Source organism: Trachemys scripta, chromosome 5, assembly GCF_013100865.1.
Source record: "Trachemys scripta elegans isolate TJP31775 chromosome 5, CAS_Tse_1.0, whole genome shotgun sequence".
Classification (NCBI taxonomy): Eukaryota; Metazoa; Chordata; order Testudines; family Emydidae; genus Trachemys; species Trachemys scripta.
In genome coordinates, this window is record NC_048302.1 from 35041684 (window position 1) to 35064580 (window position 22897).

Here is a 22897-nt window from a genome sequence, read left to right on the forward strand (position 1 = left end):
AGTCATATTCAGGAAATGTTTGTTGAGTAAGCAGTGCCATTTTCACATAGCCATTTTTCAGTGAACAGCACAGGAAAGGCTGTATGTGTGAAAACAAAATTTTGAACTCAACTGACAAACACTGTGCCAACTGAGAGAATGCAACACCGTCAGCAAGAATACAGGCTGTCAAATTGTGGTGCTCTTCAAGGTGGCATTTAATAGCAAAAGCAGGCAAACCATCAAAAAGAGCACTGCAGAAATCCTGTTGGCTTGTAGTAGCAACATGGATAAGAAGAGTCTTGGGATTAGTCACAGAAAACACATTACTTTGGCTGTTTTCCTGATGGACACAAGCCAAGCTTTTCTGTGGCAGAAACATGCTTTAACACAGAAAGTTTGGAATCCAAAGTGACCCCAAATATTTCTAATAGAATCAATTACCAAAAGATTTGACCCATTTATACCTAAGCTAAGGAATCACATGCCTCACCATCACTGTTTTGTGCCAATCTACAGCAATTCAATTTGGGCTAGATTGAGGCAGGGTCCTCCAAAACTACATTTCAACCAGACAGTAAAATATCAGGATCAGACAGAAGGGATAAAAAAAATTCAAGCATAATTCCTCTTACAATGGAAGCTTAATTCATGACACATGACAACTGTACCAGATGGCAACACAGACACAAAAAAAGAATTAGAGTCAAAACAAAATCTTAAGAGTTGCCATATGCAGTTTCAGTAGGGCCAATTACTGCCAAAGGATATAAAGTGAAGCCTCAAAGAGAGTCAAGATTCAAACCGGGCCGAAACAGTGACAAACAGTATTACACATGATCTTAATCATTTCAGTAAAATCTCATGGTTTGTAGCATTACAACATACATATATTTAATACTGATGGCTGAGGAGTCTTGGTCAAATCATTCTTCATTACATCAGAAAGACAGACTTCTGGTAAGAATAAAGAGAATTACTTACAGTAACAAAAATAGGGCAAATATAAGCCCTATTTCAAAGCAGGAAATATAAATTAAAATAAAATAAAGGAAAACCTTTTCTCTATGTACACTACACACAGAGAGAAAGGTTAGTTTCCCCCTACATATGAATTCTGGATTATGATAACACCATAATGAAAACAGAATAAAAGAAGACAGAAAACACACAAAGAACAAGGAGTACAGTAACTCCTCACTTAACGTTGTAGTTATGTTCCTGAAAAATGCGACTTTAAGTGAAATGATGTTAAGCGAATGCAATTTCCCCATAAGAATTAATGTAAATGAGGGGGTTAGGTTCCAGGGAAATTTTTTTCACCAGACAAAAGACTATATATATATATATATACATACACACACACACTAAGTTTTAAACAAACAATTTAATACTGGTACACAGTGATGATGATTGTGAAGCTTGGTTGAGGTGGAGGAGTCAGAGGGTGGGATATTTCCCTTACTGCTAAATAATGAACTAGCAATTGGCTGAGCATTCAAGGGTTAACTCTCTCACTACAAGGCAGCAGGAATGGAGGGAGATATGCGCATTTCACCTTTAAGTACACTGCCTTGTTAATTAGATCAGGTTGCTGAGACCACAACTGCTGCAAGCTCCCTCCCTCCTGAGCCCTGGTGTGTCCCCCCCGCTCTATGGAAGATGGGATAAGTGGGGTGCAGGAGCAGGGGGGAAGGGGACACCCTGACATTAGCTCCCCCCTTCTTTCCCTCCCCCGCCGCCCCGCACAGCAAGCAGGAGTCTTGGGGAGCAGCTCCAAGGCAGAGGTCAGGAGCAACACCTGGCAGTGGGGGGAGGGACACAGCTGAACTGCAGGCAGCTGCTGCACAGAGAATTTAGGGGAGGGGGGAGCTGATAGGGGGCTGCAGTCCACCTTGGTTCCAAGCCCCCACCAGCTAGCTGCAACGGGCTGCTCTTCCTGCAAGCAGTAGACAAAGCAGGCAGCTGCCAAACAACGCTAGAGGGAGCATTACACAACTTTAAAGGAGCATGTTCCCTAATTGATCAGCAACGTAACAACAAAATAACGTTAACAGGATGACTTTAAGTGAGGAGCTACTGTACTTGTGACTAAACTAGTCTCTAAGGTGCCACAAGTACTCCTCATTCTTTTTGCTGATACAGATTAACACGGCTACCACTCAGAAAAACCACAAACACTAATGCATAATTGCATCAAGTAAGGGGTGCAGCTGAAATTTTTCAGGAATACACAGTAGCCCACACTCACTTCACACTACTTCTTTGCAGTATTGTTTGAGAAGGGGAAAAGAAATCACAATTTCCAGTCTTATGCCTCCCTCCCTTGCCCAAATAATTCATCCCTTTCTGCTTCCTTCTCTCTTATGGTTCAGAAATCAGTTTCCACATTTTTACAGCACCTAATAACAGCTGTGTCCAGTTTCACAGTCTACACAATTAACCAAAATTATCTTAAATAAAAGTTTATTGCTAGATATGGGGTAATGTTGCACAATATAACATCCAGCGAACAAGGAGTAAATACCAGCTCAGCTTCACTCTCAATGTCACCAGGGAAGGGCTGCTAGGCAGATGGAGGGAGGAAAAAGCGTTTGAGAAGCTAGGACTCTACACCCCGGGGTTATAGAACTGGGCTGAACCTCTAGTTTGGAAGTTTTCTGTATACTTGTCTATTATGCTAATTTACTTTCTCATTATAAACAATAAGTACCTGATTCAGAACTGATGGCTCCTCTTTTGTGTCATGTAACTGGATTTACTCTATCATAAAGCTGGACTAGCCTAGTGCTGAATCAGACCCTGATCTTATCTGAGGATAAGATGTTGCCTACTGAGTTACTGCACTGGTTGATAGAAATTAAAGAGAAAGATAATCAAATAAACAATAACTACAAATAAGCTTATTTTTTTGTTTATTGCAACAAAAAACACCACAAGAATTGAAAAAGATTATGGTGCAAATACTACCCACAACATACATGAATGCAGTTCTGCTTCTCCCACAGCCTAAAAAAATGCATCAGGGCTTCTTCCAACTTGACAGCCCAGCAAGTGAGCTGCATGTCCACCTTCCCATTTTCCTTAGTCTAAAATGTGAACAAGGGTGTTGCTTGCACACAAGCCTCAATGATGGCTTTGAACTCCTTTTTGAAAGAATCTTTCATAATCCACAGAAATCTAAATAGTCCCCATTTCTAGGCTGTCATGTAGCACAGAACACACAACATGAAACTCTTCAAGGTTTACAATAGCAAGAACAATTCAGATCAGGAAAGGCACAAATTATACCAGACTTGACAATAGATTTTTCTTTTTATAACTATTTCATTTCCCCACCACCCGCCTCTTAAGATTTATGTATTCATAATATTGGAAAAATCTATCTGAAGAGGAAAAATATTTAAAAATAAGAAAATGTTCCCCCAAGATCCAGAAATTTCAATAATTCTGCTAATGGTGCAGCTTTGTCTATTTTTTCAGTTTCTTAAAATAGTACGTGTCATCATAGTATTTTGGAGAACCTGGATATCATAAAAAAAAAAAAAAGACTGGTCAGCATAAGTTTTGGTTTGTATCTTCAAATGAAAGAGGGAATTCTCCAGGCACACATAAATTCACACAAACTCAAATCCAAATCCAGCTGCTGGTGGAACACAGCATATTTTGGATGTTATTTTGTAGAGTCGGGACACCCCTGGAGAATATCCATGAAGGGTGGGAAAGGCTAGCATACATAAATCTGAAATGCAGAGGATAATCTTAAGAATGGGCACCTGTTAATCTTATAGAGGTGTTGCCATTTTCAGCAATATGTTACTTTCCCAAATTCCTGCCCTATTGATCTCTTCCATTTTCCAAACCAAAAGCAATCAAGTCAGAGAGGACGAGGACAAGCCTGGCTGTTTTAATAGTTAATTCACTGTAGGCAACTAGGAGTTTCTGATTCTCACCATATGTTTGATAAAAAGCTTTCCTTTTAAAACACTCTGAAAAGCCCCAACTAAATTGTGGAACAGAGAGTAGGCCATCAACTGAAAGCAAGAATAGCCCAATTAATTAAACTTGCTGTTAGAAGAAATTAAAGCATTCTTCGTTCAAGGGACATTTACACATATAGGTTCTTAGATATTAAAAAAGATTAAATGTATAAGCAACTAGGTTTTACACTGAGGTCAAAAAATCTATTTTCCAAAATAAGGTATTTGTAACTTTGCAATTGTTACAAAATATAATATTTTTTTTATACAGGACATTAAGGGCTTGTCTACACGTACAGCGCTGCAGCAGCACCACTGTAGCACTTGAATGAAAATGCTACTATGCCAATGGGAAAGCTTCTCCCGTAGGTGTAGTTAATCCACCTCCGTGAGAGGTGGTAGCTATGTTGACGGGAGAAGTCCTCCTGTTGACATAGTGCTATCTACACAGGGGGTTAGGACAGCATAACTACATCGCTTAGGGGTGTGAACTTTTCACACCCCTAAGTGATGTAGTTATCCTGATCTGAGCTTGTAGTGTAGACCTCGCCTCAGATATGGAACTCACTAAACCAAAACTAATGAGATAATAAACTAGATATGACAGTTAGTAATTCCTCCACAGCAGGAGCAGAAGAGTGATATGCTAGGTCTTTCCAGATTTTTTTTCTCCTCCACTGTCTTCATTCAGAATCTTGTCAATTCTCCAGCTGCTACTCAGGGTATGTCTACGCTACGAAATTAGGTCGAATTTATAGAAGACGGTTTTACAGATATCGGTTTTATACAGTCAATTGTGTGTGTCCCCACATAAAATGCTCTAAGTGCACGAAGCCAGCGGACCGCGTCCACAGTACCGAGGCTAGCGTCGACTTCCGGAGTGTTGCACTGTGGGTAGCTATCCCACAGTTCCTGCAGTCTCTGCCGCCCATTGGAATTCTGGGTTGAGATCCCAATGTCTCATGATGCAAAACAGTGTCGCGGGGGGTTCTGGGTACATGCCATCAGGCCCCTCCCCCTCCATCAGAGCAATGGCAGACAATTGATTCGCGCCTTTTTACCTGGGTTACCTGTGCAGACAACATACCACGGCAAGCATGGAGCCCGCTCAGCTCAGCTCACTGTCACCATATGTCATCTGGGTGCCAGCAGACGTGGTACTGCATTGCTATACAGCAGCAGCTAATTGCCTTTTGGCAGTAGACGGTGCAGTCTTGACGATGATGGCTAGCAATCATAGTACAGTATCTTCTGCCAAGCACCCAGAAGATGCCGAGGGCTATCAGTCATGCTGCACAGTCTGCTGCTAGCTTAAGAAGTAAAAAAATAGATGTATTCATTTGCTTCCCCCTCCCTCCGTGAAATCAACGGCCTGCTAAATCCAGGGTTTTGAGTTCAATCTTTGGGGGGGGCCATTCTGTGTGACAGTTGTTTGTGTTTCTCCCTGATGCACAGCCACCTTTGTTGATTTTAATTCCCTGTACCTGTACGCCATGTCGTCAGTCGCCCCTCCCTCCCTCCATCAGTTTCATGCCTTTTTTCAGACCAGACGCCATAGCACTGGGATCATGGAGCCTGCTCAGATCACCGTGGCAATTATGAGCACTATGAACACCACGCGCATTGTCCTGGAGTATATGCAGAGCCAGGACATGCCAAAGCAAAACCAGGACCAGCCGATGAGGCGATTGCAGCACGGTGACGAGAGTGATGAGGAAATTGACATGGACACAGCCCTCACACAAGGTATGGGCCCCAGCAATGTGCAAATCATGGTGTTACTGGGGCAGGTTCATGCCGTGGAATGCCGATTCTGGGCCCGGGAAACAAGCACAGACTGGTGGGACCGCATCGTGCTGCAGGTGTGGGACGATTCCCAGTGGCTGCGAAACTTTCACATGCGTAAGGGCACTTTCATGGAACTTTGTGACTTGCTTTCTCCTTCCCTGAAGCGCCAGAATACCAGGATGAGAGCAGCCCTCACAGTTGAGAAGCAAGTGGCAATAGCCCTGTGGAAGCTTGCAACACCAGACAGCTACCGGTCAGTCGGGAATCAATTTGGAGTGGGCAAATCTACGGTGGGGGCTGCTGTGATCCAAGTTGCCAGGGCAATCAAAGACCTGCTGATATCAAGGGTAGTGACTCTGGGAAACGTGCAGGCCATAGTGGATGGCTTTGCTGCAATGGGATTCCCAAACTGTGGTGGGGCGATAGACGGAACCCATATCCCTATCTTGGCACCGGAGCACCAAGCCACCGAGTACATAAACTGCAAGGGGTACTTTTCAATGCTGCTGCAAGCCCTGGTGGATCACAAGGGACGTTTCACCAACATCAACGTGGGATGGCCAGGAAAGGTACATGATGCTCGCGTCTTCAGGCACTCTGCTCTGTTTCGTAAGCTGGAGGAAGGGACTTTCTTCCCAGACCAGAAAGTAACTGTTGGGGATGTTGAAATGCCTATCATGATCCTTGGGGACCCAGCCTACCCCTTAATGCCATGGCTCAGGTAGCCTGGACAGTAGTCAGGACCTGTTCAACTACAGGCTGAGCAAGTGCCGAATGGTGGTGGAATGTGCATTTGGACATTTAAAAACGCGCTGGTGCAGCTTACTGACTCACTCAGACCTCAGCGAAAAGAATATCCCCATTGTTATTGCTGCTTGCTGTGCGCTCCACAATATCTGTGAGAGTAAGGGGGAGACATCTGTGGCGGGGTGGGAGGTTGAGGCAAATCGTCTGGCCGCTGATTACACGCAGCCAGACACCAAGGCGGTTAGAAGAGTACAGCAGGGCGCGGTGCGCATCAGAGAAGCTTTGAAAATGAGTTTTGTGACTGGCCAGGCTACGGTGTGAAACTTCTGTTTGTTTCTCCTTGATTAACCCTCCGCCCCCCCCACCCGGTTCACTCTACTTCCTTGTAAACCAACCCCTCCCCCCTTCGAGCACCGCTTGCAGAGGCAATAAAGTCATTGTTACTTCACATTCATGCATTCTTTATTAATTCATCACACAACTAGGGGGATAATTGCCAAGGTAGCCTGAGAGGGGTGGGGGAGGATGGAAGGAAAAGGACACACTGCAGTTTAAAACTTTAACTCTTATTGAAGGCCAGCCTTCTGATGCTCGGGCAATCATCTGGGGTGGAGTGACTGGGTGGCAGGAGGCCCCCCCACCGTGTTCTTGGGCGTCTTGGGTGAGGAGGCAATGGGACTTGGGGAGGAGGGCTGTTGGTTACATAGGGGCTGTAGCGGCGGTCTCTGCTCCGACTGCCTTTCCTGCAACTCAACCATATGCTGGAGCATATCAGTTTGATGCTCCAGCAGCCGGAGCATCGACTCTTGCCTTCTGTCTGCAAGCTGACGCCACCTATCATCTTCAGCCCACCACTTGCTCTGTTCATCCCGCGATTCAGCCCGCCACCTCTCCTCTCGTTCATATTGTGCTTTTCTGTAGTCTGACATTGACTGCCTCCACGCATTTTGCTGTGCTCTTTCAGCATGGGAGGACATCTGGAACTCCGTGAACATATCACCCCGAGTCCGCCGTTTTCTCCTTCTAATCTTTGCTAGCCTCTGCGAAGGAGAAACATTTGCAGCTGGTTGAGGACAAGGGAGAGGTGGTTAAAAAAAGACAGATTTTAGAGAACAATGGGTACACTCTTTCATGTTAAATTTTGCTGTTCACATTACACAGCACATGTGCTTTCGTTACAAGGTTGCATTTTTCCTCTTATATTGAGGACCTGCCGGTTTGGTGTGAGAGATCATTCAAGCAGTGCCAGGCAACAGAATTCGGCTTGCAGGCAGCCATGGTAAGCCACAGTCTTTTGGCTTTTTTAACCCTCATAACATGTGGGAATGGCTTCAAACAGTAGCGCCCTCATTTCCCATACCAAGGACCCGTTGGGTTGGCCATTTAAAATGGGTTTGCAATGTAAAAGGAGGGGCTGGGGTTTCCAGGTTAACATGCAGCACAAACCCAACTACCCCTCCCCCTACCACACCCAATTCTCTGGGATGATCCCTTCACCCCTTCACCCCTCCCCCCACCGCATGGCTAACAGCGGGGAACATTTCTGTTCAGCCGAGCAGGAACGGGCACCTCTGAATGTACCCTTAATAAAATCACCCCATTTCAACCAGGTGACTGTGAATGATATCACTCTCCTGAGGATAACAAAGAGAGATAAGGAATGGATGTTGTCTGCATGCCAGCAAACACCGGGACCATATGTTGCCATGCTTTATGCAATGATTCCAGACTACGTGCTATTGGCCTGGCATGGTAAAGTGTCCTACCATGGCGGACGGGATAAGGCAGCCCTCCCCAGAAACCTTTTGCAAAGGCTTTGGGAGTACATGAAGGAGAGCTTTCTGGAAACGTCCCTGGAGGATTTCCACTCCATCCCCATGCACGTTAACAGACTTTTCGAGTAGCTGTACTGGCCGTGATTGCCAGGGCAAATTAATCATCAATCATTAAACATGCTTGCTTTTAAACCATGTGTAATATTTACAAAAGTAAACTCACCAGAGGTCCCTTGTGTGCCCTCAGGGTCTGGGAGCACGCCTTGGGTGAGATCGGGGGTTACTGGTTCCAGGTCCAGGGTGATAAACATATCCTGGCTGTTGGGGAAACCGGTTTCTCTGCTTCCTTGCTGTGAGCTATCTTCATTGTCTTCATCATCATCATCTTCCACGTACCCCGAACCTGCTTCCCTGTTGCATGTTTCTCCATTGACGGAGTCAAAGCACACGGTTGGGGTAGTGGTGGCTGCACCCCCTAGAATGGCATGCAGCTCCGCGTAGAAGCGGCATGTTTGCGGCTCTGCCCCAGACCTTCCGTTTGCCTCTCTGGCTTTGTGGTAGGCTTGCCTTAGCTCCTTAATTTTCACGCGGCACTGCTGTGCGTCCCTGTTATGGCCTCTGTCCTTCATGGCCTTTGAGACCTTTTCTAATATTTTGCCATTTCGTTTACTGCTACGGAGTTCAGCTAGCACTGATTCGTCTCCCCATATGGCGAGCAGATCCCGTACCTCCCGTTCTGTCCATGCTGGAGCTCTTTTGCGATCCTGGGACTCCATCATGGTTACCTGTGCTGATGAGCTCCACGTGGTCACCTGTGCTCTCCACACTGGGCAAACAGGAAATGAAATTCAAAAGTTCGCGGGGTTTTTCCTGTCTACCTGGTCAGTGCATCTGAGTTGAGAGTGCTGTCCAGAGCGGTCACAATGAAGCACTGTGGGATAGCTCCCGGAAGCCAATAATGTCGAATTCCGTCCACACTACCCCAAATCTGACCCGCAAAGGCCGATTTTAGCGCTAATCCCCTCGTCGGAGGTGGAGTAAAGAAGCCGGTTTAAAGGGCCCTTTAAGTCGAAAGAAAGGGCTTCGTCGTGTGGACGTGTCCAGGCTTAATTCGATTTAATCCTGCTAAAGTTGACCTAAACTCGTAGTGTAGACCAGGGCTCAGTGGGCTCTAAACAAAACTCTGGGAAGCCCTCATGCATAAATTAGATGTGATACTCAGGGACAAATAAGATGCATGACTCAGGAACCTGCACATCCTGCCCACCTTGAGGAGAGCTGCTATACAGGGCACATTGGAGTAAGAATGGAACTGAAAGGAAAAATGGGGCTGATGCCAGAGGATCTTCTCAAAATAAAATAAAAACTCAGGCTAAATACTTGCTGATATAGTTTAATTATAACTATATATTTATTTGGTGCAATTATTATGCAATGGAGAGATTTTCTGGCATTGAAGTTTCTGGCTATTTTAATAGCAAGCAGAAAGAAATCTGACACTTTTCAACATCTGATCGTCCCCTTGGATCATCCACTGGAAATTTCAGGAGTCCCTATAAAATTAACTAGAGATCCTCTGTAGATTTTCAGGTGTTCACCATATGAGCCCCACAAGTGCTACCACAATATGAGCTCTAACGCAACATTTATCGCAATGGTGAACATTGATAGAACTGAATAAACATTTATGAACCACATTTTTGAAGGGTCTTCCTTTTACATGTGCACCTCTTTGTGTGTACACAATTTTCATGTGTGTGTGCATATGGATACAAGAGAAGACTGAAACTGTTGACCTTCCACGCACACTGCAAGCCCATCCATCCCTTTTGCTAAAGATTTGGCTGAAGTATGAAGGGGAAGTCAGACCTGAAAAGGATTTTTGCCAACTTGCTGGGTTTTCTTTTTCTTTGTGTAAGATGGGATTTGTGGGAACACTTTGTTTGTTTGCTTGATGAATTTTAATTTTTTTTGACGTGCCCAGTATGTGTAATAGGCACTTAATGTTTATAAATCAAAATAAATATATATAGTATGGGTCAGATGTAGCAAACCAGAGGCCAGAAGTCCATTTGTAAAACAGTGTATTCTTATTTGTGTGAACATCTAACACAAATAGATGTATTAATCATGAAACTGTGCAGGTACAATTTTGTCCATGTGATTTCTGTATATTGGTGTCTGGCCTTTGGGTTAAAAATGTAGGCCTACATGCCCATAGCATACTGAAGGAATTTATTATCCCTGTTCTTCACTTAACATTTTTTCTGATAGTCATTTCAAATAAGAAAGGACAATTTTGTTCTTAAGACATGGGACTACAACTCAGACAGTCTAGAATCTAGATTCGGTTCCCAGCTCTACCAGGGACTTCCTTTTTGACCAGCGGCCAGATATTATGGTGATGAGAACCATACAATTACCTACATTCATAAATAGGTGATTGCCTGACAACTAGTTTACACACTCCCAATAGAACTAGAAAAGTGGTTCACTCATTTATTATGAGCCACGAAGTACAGAAAATTCCCAAATTCAATATTTAAACAATTGCATCACAGGTCATAGAGAAAAGTCAAAAGTAATTTTAATCAGATTTCAATCGTTCAGGCACCTTTATATGAACTTCAAGGGGCAACAATTTACAAGTATTATATTAATTTCTTTCTTGAACTGTTCATATGGAGTGTGAGGCCATCAGTTTAGTTTAGAGACACGAAGATCCCCTGAGGTCTCTGGTTCTCTGTACTGGGTTTTAATTAAGACAATTTCTATAAACTGGGTAGCTGATTAGCCAAAAATTACACTAAAATCAATTTTACATGCTCTCTCCTGAGAGACTGTATTGGCCCACAGCCAAAGGGACACTTGTCACTGTCATATTCACATGTGTTAGTGGCAAAACATCAATATAAGGAAAGTAAGCTCATCCCATGTATGGCCAGTATAGACCTTACACAGCTTTAAAATAGCAACAAGCTGTGATATGTTCAGCTGTGATATGTTCTCGGTATATTTATATATATCTTAAGATAGCTGCAGTATCTGGTCTGGTGAAGTTATCTCATTATGTTTTACCATACATTAAACAAACATAAGCAGGGATACCAAGAGACAGGCCGGATTAACCTTTTGTGGGCCCAGTGCCAAACATATTTGTGTGCCCCCACATGGAGCATGGCATGGGGGTGGGGGTTGGGGTGGGCCCTGGGGCGGGCCCTGGGGCGAGCGGCTGGACGGGGGCATGGCATGTCTGCCCAGCCCAGTGCAAGGGCACTATTTACAAACTGGCAGTTGCCAGACGCATAGGGGTAACCAGATGTCCTGATTTTATAGGGACAGTCCCAATATTTGGGACTTTTTCTGATATAGGTGCCAATTACCCCCCACCCCGTCCCGATTTTTCACACTTGTTATCTGGTCACCTTACAAACGCACAGTGGCCTGACCAGTCCTGGGCTGCCAGCATGCCCCTTCTCTTCGGGGGTGGGTCCATGCCACGCCACAGAACCCCCCCCCACCCAACACTGGAACAGCCCTCCAATTCCTTATGTCAGAACCCCCCCACCCCGGACCCACTATGCACAGTGCCCTGCACACCACCGCCCCTGCCCAGCGCCCCCTGCCCACAGTCCACCACAACTGCCCAGCACCCCAACCCCCATTCCCTAGTGCCCCAACACACAGATCTTCCCTACCCCCTCACAGCCCGGCTCCCCCTCCCCTCCAGACACCCCCTTCCCCATACCCTGCCTCCCGGCCACATTCACCGGCCCTGCTGGGAGGCAACTGTCTGTCGGGCTGAGCTGCCAGTGCAGCACGGCTGGTTCCGGGGCAGGGAATCGCTCCAGCCCTTTGGGAGTGGTGCAACCAGCCAGGCCAGGGCCTGACCCAGCTGGGCTCCCTCAGGACCCACTTGCCTGGAGGGGCCCAACCAAGCCCCCTCACACAAGACTGGTGGGGCCCCACGGTGGTGGGAAGCAGAGACTGCCTGGAGCCGGAGGTGTACTGGGATCTGGCCAGGGGGCAGAGAGAAGCTGGCGGGTGGCACCAGGGGGTGAAGAGGAGCCCTTGGCGGGCAGGCCGAGAGGAGCAGTGGTAGGTGGGGTGGGAGGAGCCAGCGGGCTGGCAGGGTCTCAGGGCACAATGCAAGCAGAGCCAGCTGGCGCCCCTTCTGAGCATGGGCCCGGCTCCATGGCGCCACTGTAAACCCAGCATTGCCAAGAGGCTGCAAATATGAATATTAATCAATGATGATGAGAAAATGGTCCCTTCATTGAAAATAAAAATCTAATCGTATTAAAATTGTGAGTATTCAAAAGACAAGTAAGGGTGCAGCAGATGCTGGCACTGCTAGTAATTGCAGTTGATTAAGAATTTGGATAGACCAAGGGGGAAAGCAATACAACATAGCATGAATTGAAGATGCAACTGCTGATACATACCAAGCTGTGAGAGCTAGTAGTAAATTTTAATATTTTAGCTTTCTCAGGAAAATTACCAGATTCTACCAAAAGCAATGAACTTTGACACAAAAACTAAATGAAAATAATAATTAACTTCCTAACACACAAATATTATTACTGCATTATTTTGCTAAAAGTTTTAATCTAAATTTAACAAAAAAACCTTAACTCCCCAAATATGATGGCTTATTTTTCAGTGAAATACTTGTGTGTCTTGGTATGTGGGAATAAAGAATATGATCAATTTTTGATGTCTCATATTTTGATTATAATATTTTGTGCACATATATTGCATATTTTAATAAAATTGTTACTATAACCATTTACTTAATTCACTAAATCTCTCTGTAGTCTGCATTTCTTTACAGATATAACAGGTCTAAATAGGCAGCAGGAAAACAATGAATATAAACAAGTTTCCACTGAATTTGCACAATAGTTATAAATTTAGAGTGACATATGTTCAAATACCTCTATACACTGTTAAACATTTTAGCACAAATTTACTCCAACATGGGCAGGTGCCTTAACATTACAAACTTGTACATGGAAACACAAGCTATTAAAATAACAAAAGAACAGATTTAAAACAAAATTAAAACAAAAACAACAAAAATCTGGAATCTTGATTGAGATCATTGTTACAAAATGCAAGAAATAACAGAGTTGCAAACTGCGCATTTTTCCTCTTCTAAGCTGCAGTATGTAAGGTTGACCACTAGCTACTTCTATCACATGAAAAGTACTCTACTAGCATTTGAATTTAGTTTTCCCAGTTTTAAGCCCCAAACTATCTTAGATCTTTTGGGTGATACAATGAGTGTCTTTTTCACTGTGCATCTAGATAATCAGCGTCCTTTCCAGGCCATTTTTTTTCCCCAGGAAACATAACTGAATTGCCTGAGTGTTGATTCACTTCAAAGGGTCTTTTTTAGGGAAGATGCATTCAAATACCAGAGCTTTGATCATGAGAACCTACCAATGTTTATTCCTTCATCAGTTTACTATTAATATCAGAAGTACACATGATCAATTACCAAATAGACATGTGCTAGGATGTTGAGTATTGAATTAATAGACTATGAAGTGCATTTGCAAGTCTTTATAGATCCCATACTTACTGTCTACAATGCACTTTGTATGCTGATACTTCTGTCACACAAAATCATTTCTTTTTTCCAAAATGATTTTCTCAGGTTTGAGAAAAAAAGTCAGATTCAAAATTACAAATTTAAAGTTCCTTACCAATGTTATTAACAATACATTTCTTTGTTTAAAATTAGAAGATTTCTAAAGTGTAATTTACTTTTTACCATTTGTACTGTTTCATTCATTTTTTTAATTTCACACATCTTGGACAATGAAAATTTGATCAATCAGTTTCACCTTTCTAATTAGGTATAGATTTTGCATCCTATACAATGCTGCCAAATTTCGGTTGCAAGTTTTGGGCCTAAACTACCAGACAATGTTCTTATAAGTATAATGAAAAACTGATGCATGAAAAATATGATTGCATATCACACTCCACACTGCTAGTCAGTCCTTCCCTATGTTTGCTAATCTTTCATATTTATATGCTGCTTTGCTAGGGTTGCCAATTTGGTAATATTTAAAAACCGGACTCTCCAGCAGGAGTGCCGGAACCTCCCCAACCCCGCCTCTTACCCCAGAGACACCACTCCTGCCCTACCTATTCCCCACAAAGCCCCACCCCTTCCCCAAGTCTGTGCCCCATCCACTCCTCTTCTCCCCTCCGTCGCTTGCTGCTTTTCCCCTCACCCACCCCCCCCACCCCGGGTCAGGAGGGACTTGCCTGTGGAGCTGGGGCTGGGAGCTGCAGCCGCCCGAGAAAGGTAGGAAGCAGCCCCAGCTGAATAGGGGCTGGATCAGGTGATGACCCAGTGCCTCCACCGCTCGCAGTACCAGGACTTTGGGTAACCAGTCAGTAGATCTAACTGAACACTGTCAAGTCCCCTTTTCGACCAGACTTTCTGGTTGAAAACCAGGCACCAGTCCACCCTATGCTTTGCTCCATTATGTGTTTATTTGTATTTTTTTTTTTGGTGATGCATTAGAAATAAAGTGATACTAACAGACTCCTGATATCTTACGAGTATATTGCATTTTAGAGTTCAGGAGTCCATTAACTGGACATTACTGGCTGCACAAACAACAGAGGACAGTAGAGGAACAGAACACCACAAGAAAAGGAATTCTTTCAATTCATCTTTTTTTTTTTTTTTTTTTAATTCTCTCCCTCCCTTATTTCCAGGAACTCTTACTCAATGCATACAGATAGACACTACAGTTATCACCTAAAGATACATACAAGGACACAGAAAGGAGACCTCAACATCTTTGGCTTTAGACGCACATACCTCTACCCACTGAGCAGAAGAAGTCCGCAAAAGGACTGGCCCCCATAAGGCAAAGCTCATTCTTGAGCTCAGTGCAGAGTTTCTGTGATTCATAAAAAGAGTCCCATGGCACCTTATAGACTAACAGACGTATTGGAGCATAAGCTTTCGTAGGTGAATACCCACTTTGTCAGATGAATCATAGGCATTCTATCCAATATTTGGTTGCCACAGTACTCTCTGGCCCTCCAAATGGACTAGTGGGAACTCCAAGTCCTATGGATGTCAAGAGACTCTCAAGGGACCAGACTAGCATATTCCAATGCATTATCTAGGCCAAAGGTGGCAAGTGCCATGGTCTTCAACCAACTACATAGATACAGCACAGGAAATGCAAATAGTGACCTTTGCCTCCAAAAACACACACAGCTTATGAATCTATTATACTTATAAATAAATTACTTTTTTCTAATTATAGTACTGTACTGGTGACATTATTAATATGAACTGTAACCGTATAAATCATTGTTGCAACCACTGTTATATATTTGCAGCAAATATTATACAGAGGTTGTCGTGTGAGGTGTCTCTGGGAAGATTGTAGTTTGCTGGTTATGATTATGTTGTCTGTATGTGTGTGTCATTTTTATAGTTAAAGTTATGAATATTGGCTATGTACTTGCATCTCAATGTGTTTTGATTCTAAGAAGCTTCAGTGAAGCATTTGGTCAGCTTCTTGAGAAGAGACTATTCTCAGTAAGTGCCCAATCAAGAAACACTTAATGGACAATGGACTTTGGGAGATGCCAGTCCACATCTGAACTTTCCTGGGAACATTCAAACTAATATGTAAACAATGGGGTCAGCCTGCAAACTGAGTCATGCATGGACATGTGTCTTGCCCATGTGACTCCAGACTCCATCTTGCTGCTGGGATTTTCCACAGTAAGAACAAAGAGGTGTCCTCCCACAGGCAGAAAATATAAAAAGGCTCTGAAAACGCCTCCATCTTGCCTTCAATCCTGCTTCTTGCTTCTGGAGGGACTTTGCTACAAACTGAAGCTCTGAACAAAGGACTGAATGACCCATCCCAGCTGTGGATGTACTCCAGAAACCTGATTTGAATCTGCAGTTTATTCCATCACTGCTACAAGCCTGAACCAAGAACTTTGCAATTACTGTATGTAATTAATTCCATTTAACCAATTTTAGCACTCATCTATGTCTTTTTCCTTTTATGAATAAGCCTTTAGATTCTAAAGGATTTGTGGGTAAGATCTGATTTGTATATTGACCTGGGTCTGGGGCTTGGTCCTTTGGGATCGGGACAACCTTTTTTCTTTTACTGGGGTATTGGTTTTCATAACCATTCATCCCCATAATGAGTGGTGCTGGTGGTGATACTGGGAAACTGGAGTGTCTAAGGGAATTGCTTGTGTGACTTATGGTTATCCAGTGGGGTAAAACCAAAGTCCTCTATGGTTGGTTTGGTTTGCCTTGCCTTGGTGTGCAAAGGAACCCCAGCCTTGGGCTGTAACTGCCCGGCTTTCAGCAATTTGTCCTGAATTGACTTTCTCAGAAGTGTCCCACCAGAGGCAGCATCGTTACAGTACTATTTTAATTTTCTAATTATTTTATTAAATAGGCTATTGACAGAGCAAATACATCACCACCTCACTCAAGCACATACCTGCCCATTTGCTTGGCTGTACCAGGTGACATTCACCACACTCATCACCTCCAAAGGCTTCATACCTCAGCAATACTTTATCCAAAGAAAGGCTCCTTCTCTTGATTCCAATATTTTGATATTTCTCAAAAAAAGACTATCGGCAAACTGTATTTTGCATGTTTCAAAGTAATCCTTGGTTTTAATAGGAAGTCGGTAGCAGTACCACGTCTGACTAAACCAAGTACTGCATGTTGTACTATTTGTTCAACTTACTCATATGTACACACACTTTATACAAAAAAAAAATCTCAAATATTTCCAATTTTTAGGTCATCTGCACTATTCTATATATCAAGGCCTACTTGTATACCATGGTCTTCCTACATTTTTCTTAAATGTCAAAATATTTTCAAAAATAGAACAATTTTCAGACTGTCACAGTGCATTTCCTAATTATGATGTTTACACAAGTTCTTCCTTTTTTTTTTTTTAAATGTAGCAGTCAGTCAAATGGCAATATTTCACTGCAGCCTTTTCCTGTGACACATTCCTATCTCTGTATATTTTATTGATATTCCAACACATGGGATGTACATATTTTTAGATTTCTTTTCACCAGTACACGAGTAAGATAGCTTCTGTCTTAGCTCTAGTTCTGCAAGCTATGTGTCCTGAAATATTCTGATTCATAGTATCCTAGAAATGTAGGGCTGGAAGGGACCTGAAAAGGGCATCAAGTCCAGTCCCCATGCTAAAGCAGGACCAAGTATACCTAGACCATCCCTGATAGGAGTTTGTCCAACCTGTTATTCAAAACCTCCAATGATGGGGATTCCACAACCTCCCTTGAAAGTCTAGTCTGGAACTTAACTACCCTTATAGTTAGAAAGTTTTTATTAATACCTAATTGCTGTAGATTAAGTCCATTACTTCTTGTCCTGCCTTCAGTGGACATGGAGAACAATTGATCAGTTTCTCTTTATAACAGCCCTTAACATATTTGAAGACTATTAGGTCCCCCCTCAATCTTCTTTTCTCAAGACTAAGCATGCCCAGGTTTTCTTTTTTTTTTTTAAACCTTTCTTCATAGGTCAGGTTTCTAAACCTTTTATCATTTTTGTTGTTCTCCTCTGGACTCTCTGATTTGTCCACATTTTTCCTAATGTGTGGTGACTAGAATTGGACACAGTACCAGCTATTGGCCCACCAGTGCCAAGTAGAGCAGGACAATTACCTCTTATGTCTTACATCCAACAATTCTGTTAACACAGCCTGGAATGATATTAGCCTTTTTCACAACAGCATCACACTGTTGTTATTATTACACAACTTATTTGCTGCAAAGTTATACCCACTTGACAACACCTCAAACATAAACAAGCCACTGTCCAACTCAACTTAGCAGTACCTCAAATAGTAAAGCAAGAGTAGACAGAGATCTTTAGAAATTTCAATCTGACAGGCAATGTTTTCTAAACTAGCAATGGGCCCTTTTGAAGGAATCAAGTTAGTTCCAGGGCTGAATTGAAGAGCAGTGCAGGTCAGAGAAAATTTTATAATTCTAAGATCCACCCAGTCCTTTGTTGCAATCCTGGTTCTGCACCTGCAGCTCTAGAAGCAGCCTGCTTCCTGAAAGCTGACTGCCTTATCTCCCTCCTTTGGCCCCAATGCAGCTACCATGGGAGCAGACCACCTGTGGCATTAAGCCCACTGGCTCAGGCTTTCAATCTCACCTTGAGTCATCAGCATCAAGGGACATTATGCACAGAATTTAAAGGGAAAGTAAAACCCTTCGAGGACTTCAAAGGACTTAATTATGAGAGCAATTTTTACTGGTTTATTTCTTTTGTCATTAATGTATTCCAGTCCTTGCCCTTATTTTACCTCTATGCAGACAGCATCATAACATATCACCTCTGGCACCCATCTTTATACAAAAGAGGGATGACAATATTCTTCTGGCTCTACATTGTTAATATCTTGCCCAGACCTAGCCTCTCCTAACCACTTCCTTCCCCTATTTCTCATTTGTGTAAAGCAGTCTTTTCCTTTTACTGTTCCTTCTTCTGAAAGTAAAGCAGAAAGAAAAAATGGTAGTCCAGCAGTCTGTAAGTAAATAGAATGAAGTGTAAGCAAATCTCTTCCTCCCCTGCCACCCAAAAGGTTCCAAAATTAAAGAGGCAGATTTTCAGGGTCTCTCTCTCCTTGCAACCTGATTAAAAGAGTAGGATTCCCAAAAATGTGCCCATTTTATTTTCGCTTTTTTCATTAACCTAAAAATAGTTACTTGCATTAGATGTTTTAAAGGAAGGGTAAAATAAACTAAGTTATTTATTTCTCCCCTTAGTTATTCTTCCTTTTGCCCTGATGATGCGCCAATTTCTCCTTCTCTAACTGCCACAAATCTCAAAAAGGCTTGCACAGCACCCTGATTTCTTTGGAACCCAACAATGCCATTCTTTACATGACTGGGTGAGTCACTGTTGTGCAGCATGAGATGCCCCTCTTAAAGCAGTAGTTTCCCAACTGTGGTCTGCAGAAGACTTGCTGGTGGTCTACAGAGAACTGGCTGATCAGATAGTGCTGGCTCTGCTCCTTCTTTCCAGTTGCTACATTACAGCTAAGGCAGCTAAAAACACAAGAAAGATTAACCCAATATTACTTTTCTATACAAACTCTACTTTAGTTGCTAAAAGGATGTTATGTTACTGTGAGCCAGGGGGGTAGATGTCTACAAGACAAACTATTAGGATATGGTCCACAGTTTGAGAACCCTTGATGGTGAGTTTCCCTGCAGAACACCCTGTCCTGGCAAGTTTGGGAAATGGAAGATTGGGAGCAGATATCAAATCAAGTTTTTTCACATGGCAATGAAAGACTTTAGGCCACTTGCTTGTTTTAGTTAAAAATCAAGGTTTTTTTTCATTTCCAGTTGTGCCAACAAGAGCACTATTAAATTGGTTATATTGATTACTTACCTAACAGATTTTTTTAAAACTACCAGGTAGCACAAGACAGACAGCTGTAGCCCCATTTTTGCATGTGGCAGCTTTTCTGCTGACACCATAGATAATTGTTTTCAAAGTGGCAATTACATTGTAAGAAGAGAGATACTGCAGCTTAAATACCTGCAAAATTCTACATTCCCCCTGCTTGTGTATAGCTCAAATTCAATAGTACTCTCCTATTACACCACAGAAAGACTTCACTTAAGGAAAGGTTCACTGTGAGAAGAGCAACAATTTGCACATTGCAATATATATATGGAAACAACTTGGAACATTCATTCTACTTCACCAACAAAGAATTTGACTTTAAGTCACCTCATGTACAATCTGCCCAAAGGAAGTTACATAACTGACCTACATGATCACTGAATGCATAATACCAAAATATATTAAGTGACAACTAGCACTTATATGTATATAAAGGAAAATCCATTCCTACAATATTAAGTGGGTAATTCAGCTGATTTCTTATTGTCTGACAAGATTACAGAGTGCAGGTCTTTATTCCAAGTAAAATTGTAAAATAAATAAAACTAATCTGGAAAAGTCTATTTTGTCCAAGGGAAAAAATGTATTAAACTTTCAAGTGAATCAACAGGTTATTTTCCCCCAAAATAAAATAAGATCAGTTTACATCTAATTACCTTCATCACGGGAGAGCTTGTGCTGCCTTTAAGAGGAAGAGGTTATCGCATTAAGTTTAAGAAGGTGAGAAGAATTAAGTAGTAAACTTACTTTCCTGTGATAAATTGGCTTCTGGAAGGCGTGCACATAGGCTGAACATAGTAATTCTCCAGTTTAACCCCTTCAGCTGCCAGCCTATCCAGAGTTGGTGTCCTGATCTCTGACCCGTGGTACCCTACATCTCTGAATCCCTGATCGTCAGCCAGGATGAAAACGATGTGAGGCGGAGAGGTGGGTGCGCTGGCCTCTGGCTCCTCTCCAAGCTTGGCCCTTGTGGTCTCTGTTTCCTCCAGGCTAGATCCAAGGGTGTCCCAGGACAGGTAGCCGTAGGTGAGGAGGCTGAGCACGGAGAAGCCGGCCAGCACCCCCCCAGCTAGCATTGTCCCCTTGCAGAGCCAGTGAGGCGGTGCACACCCACCGGGGGCCATTCACTTCGGCCAAGGCTGGCGAGGGCGCACGACAGAGAGGGGCTCTAGGCACGGGAGGCGAAGGCAGCTTCAAGGGGTTTCCACCCCGGGCGAGCCACTGGGAGCCCAGCTCATCCCGACTTCAGCTGCCTCTGCAGGCGGGGCGGAGGCGGGGGCAGGGGGCAACCCCCAGCCCCAAAATCACGAGGATGGCCGAAGCCAAGCCAGGATCAGAGCATCCTTCGCCGGTCTCCCGCCTGGAGCCAGGGGAGCTGCTGCGTCCCCGCGCCCATGCCGGGGCGATTCGTCGAGTCCCCGGCCGGGGAGTTCCGGCGCCCGCGAAAGGGGGACACCCCCAGGCGCTGCCTCTCAGCTGGGGGTCGGCTGCTGCTAGAGGAGAAGCCCCCGAGCGCCCCCTGTCCAGTCTCCCGCCTGCTCGGCCGGGCGCTCTCCCCGTGTCACGCCGGGCATCAGGGAGAGGCTGAAGAACAAGCCGCCCCGCACCCTGACGCGAGCCCGCTCCCCTCCCGCCTGCGCTGGCGCTGCCGAGCGGCTCCCTCCCCCTCCCAGCTGGGCGGGAGCCTCCCCCTTGCCTCCAGCTGCTCCCAGCGCACACACAGGCCAGCCAGCGGCTTCCTCTACGGGGACCCGGCGGGAGGGAGCTGCCTCCGCACGAAAACCGGCCAGCTCCACTCGGGGTCGCCTCCCCGCTGAGCCCTGGTGACGGCTCGGGTATTCCCCCCCCGGAGGGGCGGCCGGGCCTGAGCTGGCGGCCGCCACCGGCCAGGAGGCTCGGGGGAGGAAGGGGCCAGGGCCGGGGAGCCTTGCGGGAGAACGTCTCTGAGCGCCGGAGTCAGCGCCCCGCCGCTTTCTGCCCAGCCTCTCCCCCTCCCCTCACACCCCGGCTGGGTCCCCTCTTTCGCTCGCGTTCCTCGCTGTTGCCCATTTCTCCCCCTTCCCCTCCCTTGCAGTCTCATCTCCTCCATCCACGCCTCCTCCCGTTCCCCTGACCCCCGTGTCCCTTGGACTCTCCCCTCCACTCGACTCTGTCCCTCTGCTTCCAGCCTCTCCGCACTCCCGCCCTTCCCTGCAGCCAGGGTAGGGCTCCTTAGCTGGAGACTTTCACTTTTCTTTTCTTTTCTTTCTCTCTCCTCCCTTCTTCCTGTTGGCCGCAGCCGCCTTTCCCCTGCCCAAGTTGTTCTACCCTTTGCCTCTCTTCTCGGATGGCGGCAGACTCCTTCCAGGCTCCAGCTGCTCAGCTATGGAAAAAAAGCCACCCAGGGCCTGAAACTCTCCCCCGACGGGGCCCAGCTGCTGGAGATCCAGACTAAGGAGCCCCAGGCCCAGCTCCTTGCCACTTTACTGCTCGGTGCGCTTCTCAGGCGTCGCCGGTGCCAAAGCTCAGGCAGTGCATTCCTGGCAGCCAGGCACCGTTTGTTTTGATTTTTCCTTCCCTTTCTTAAAACAAGCCCGAGGCCAATTCCATGGCTCCCAGCGGATGGGTTTTTCTTTCATCCCACCTTCTCCGTTGCAGAAGTTTCTCAGTCATTTTCTCTTCGCAAAAATATCGTTTGCAATATTTCTGAAATTACCACCAAAGCTGGCAAATATGAATGTGCAGAATTTGTCAGGCACAAGCCTCTTTAATTTTGGTGCAATTGAGGCAAATGTTTGTAGAATACTGTTCATAAAAGTATCAGCAACTCTTTTGTTGTTTTAAAATGTGTGTGTGCAGCAGTTTTTCAAATTCTTGTTAATGTGCTGGTTTAAGCTGTTTAGTATGAATCACCATGAACAACTTTTATCCAAACTAGATTACTTAGAAATCATTAACTTTTAACCACCCGGTCAAACAGAAGTCAAGTTTTACCACACTACCTTCATGTGCAGCTTGTAGAAGCTCAAAGAATCCTCACTGAGGTGTAAATTGATTAGTATTCCATGTGGAGGAATAATTCTATTCTAACAGGAGTGTTTCACTCTATATTTTTATAAAAATGAGGCTTCTCCAAAAATTACTGAAAACTAGAA

General features: G+C 44.5%; 1 protein-coding gene across 1 annotated transcript in view; it reads right to left on the reverse strand.

Annotated features, from left to right (window-relative positions):
* ARSJ (arylsulfatase family member J) overlaps window positions 1–22408 on the reverse strand; it is a 62843-nt gene extending 40435 nt beyond the window's left edge. Inside the window, exon 1 of the mRNA XM_034771881.1 lies at window positions 20511–22408. Within this exon, the coding sequence (XP_034627772.1) occupies window positions 20511–20887 (377 nt within the window). The 5' untranslated portion in view covers window positions 20888–22408. The remainder of the gene's footprint in view (window positions 1–20510) is intronic.
* Between the last annotated feature and the right edge of the window lie 489 nt (window positions 22409–22897).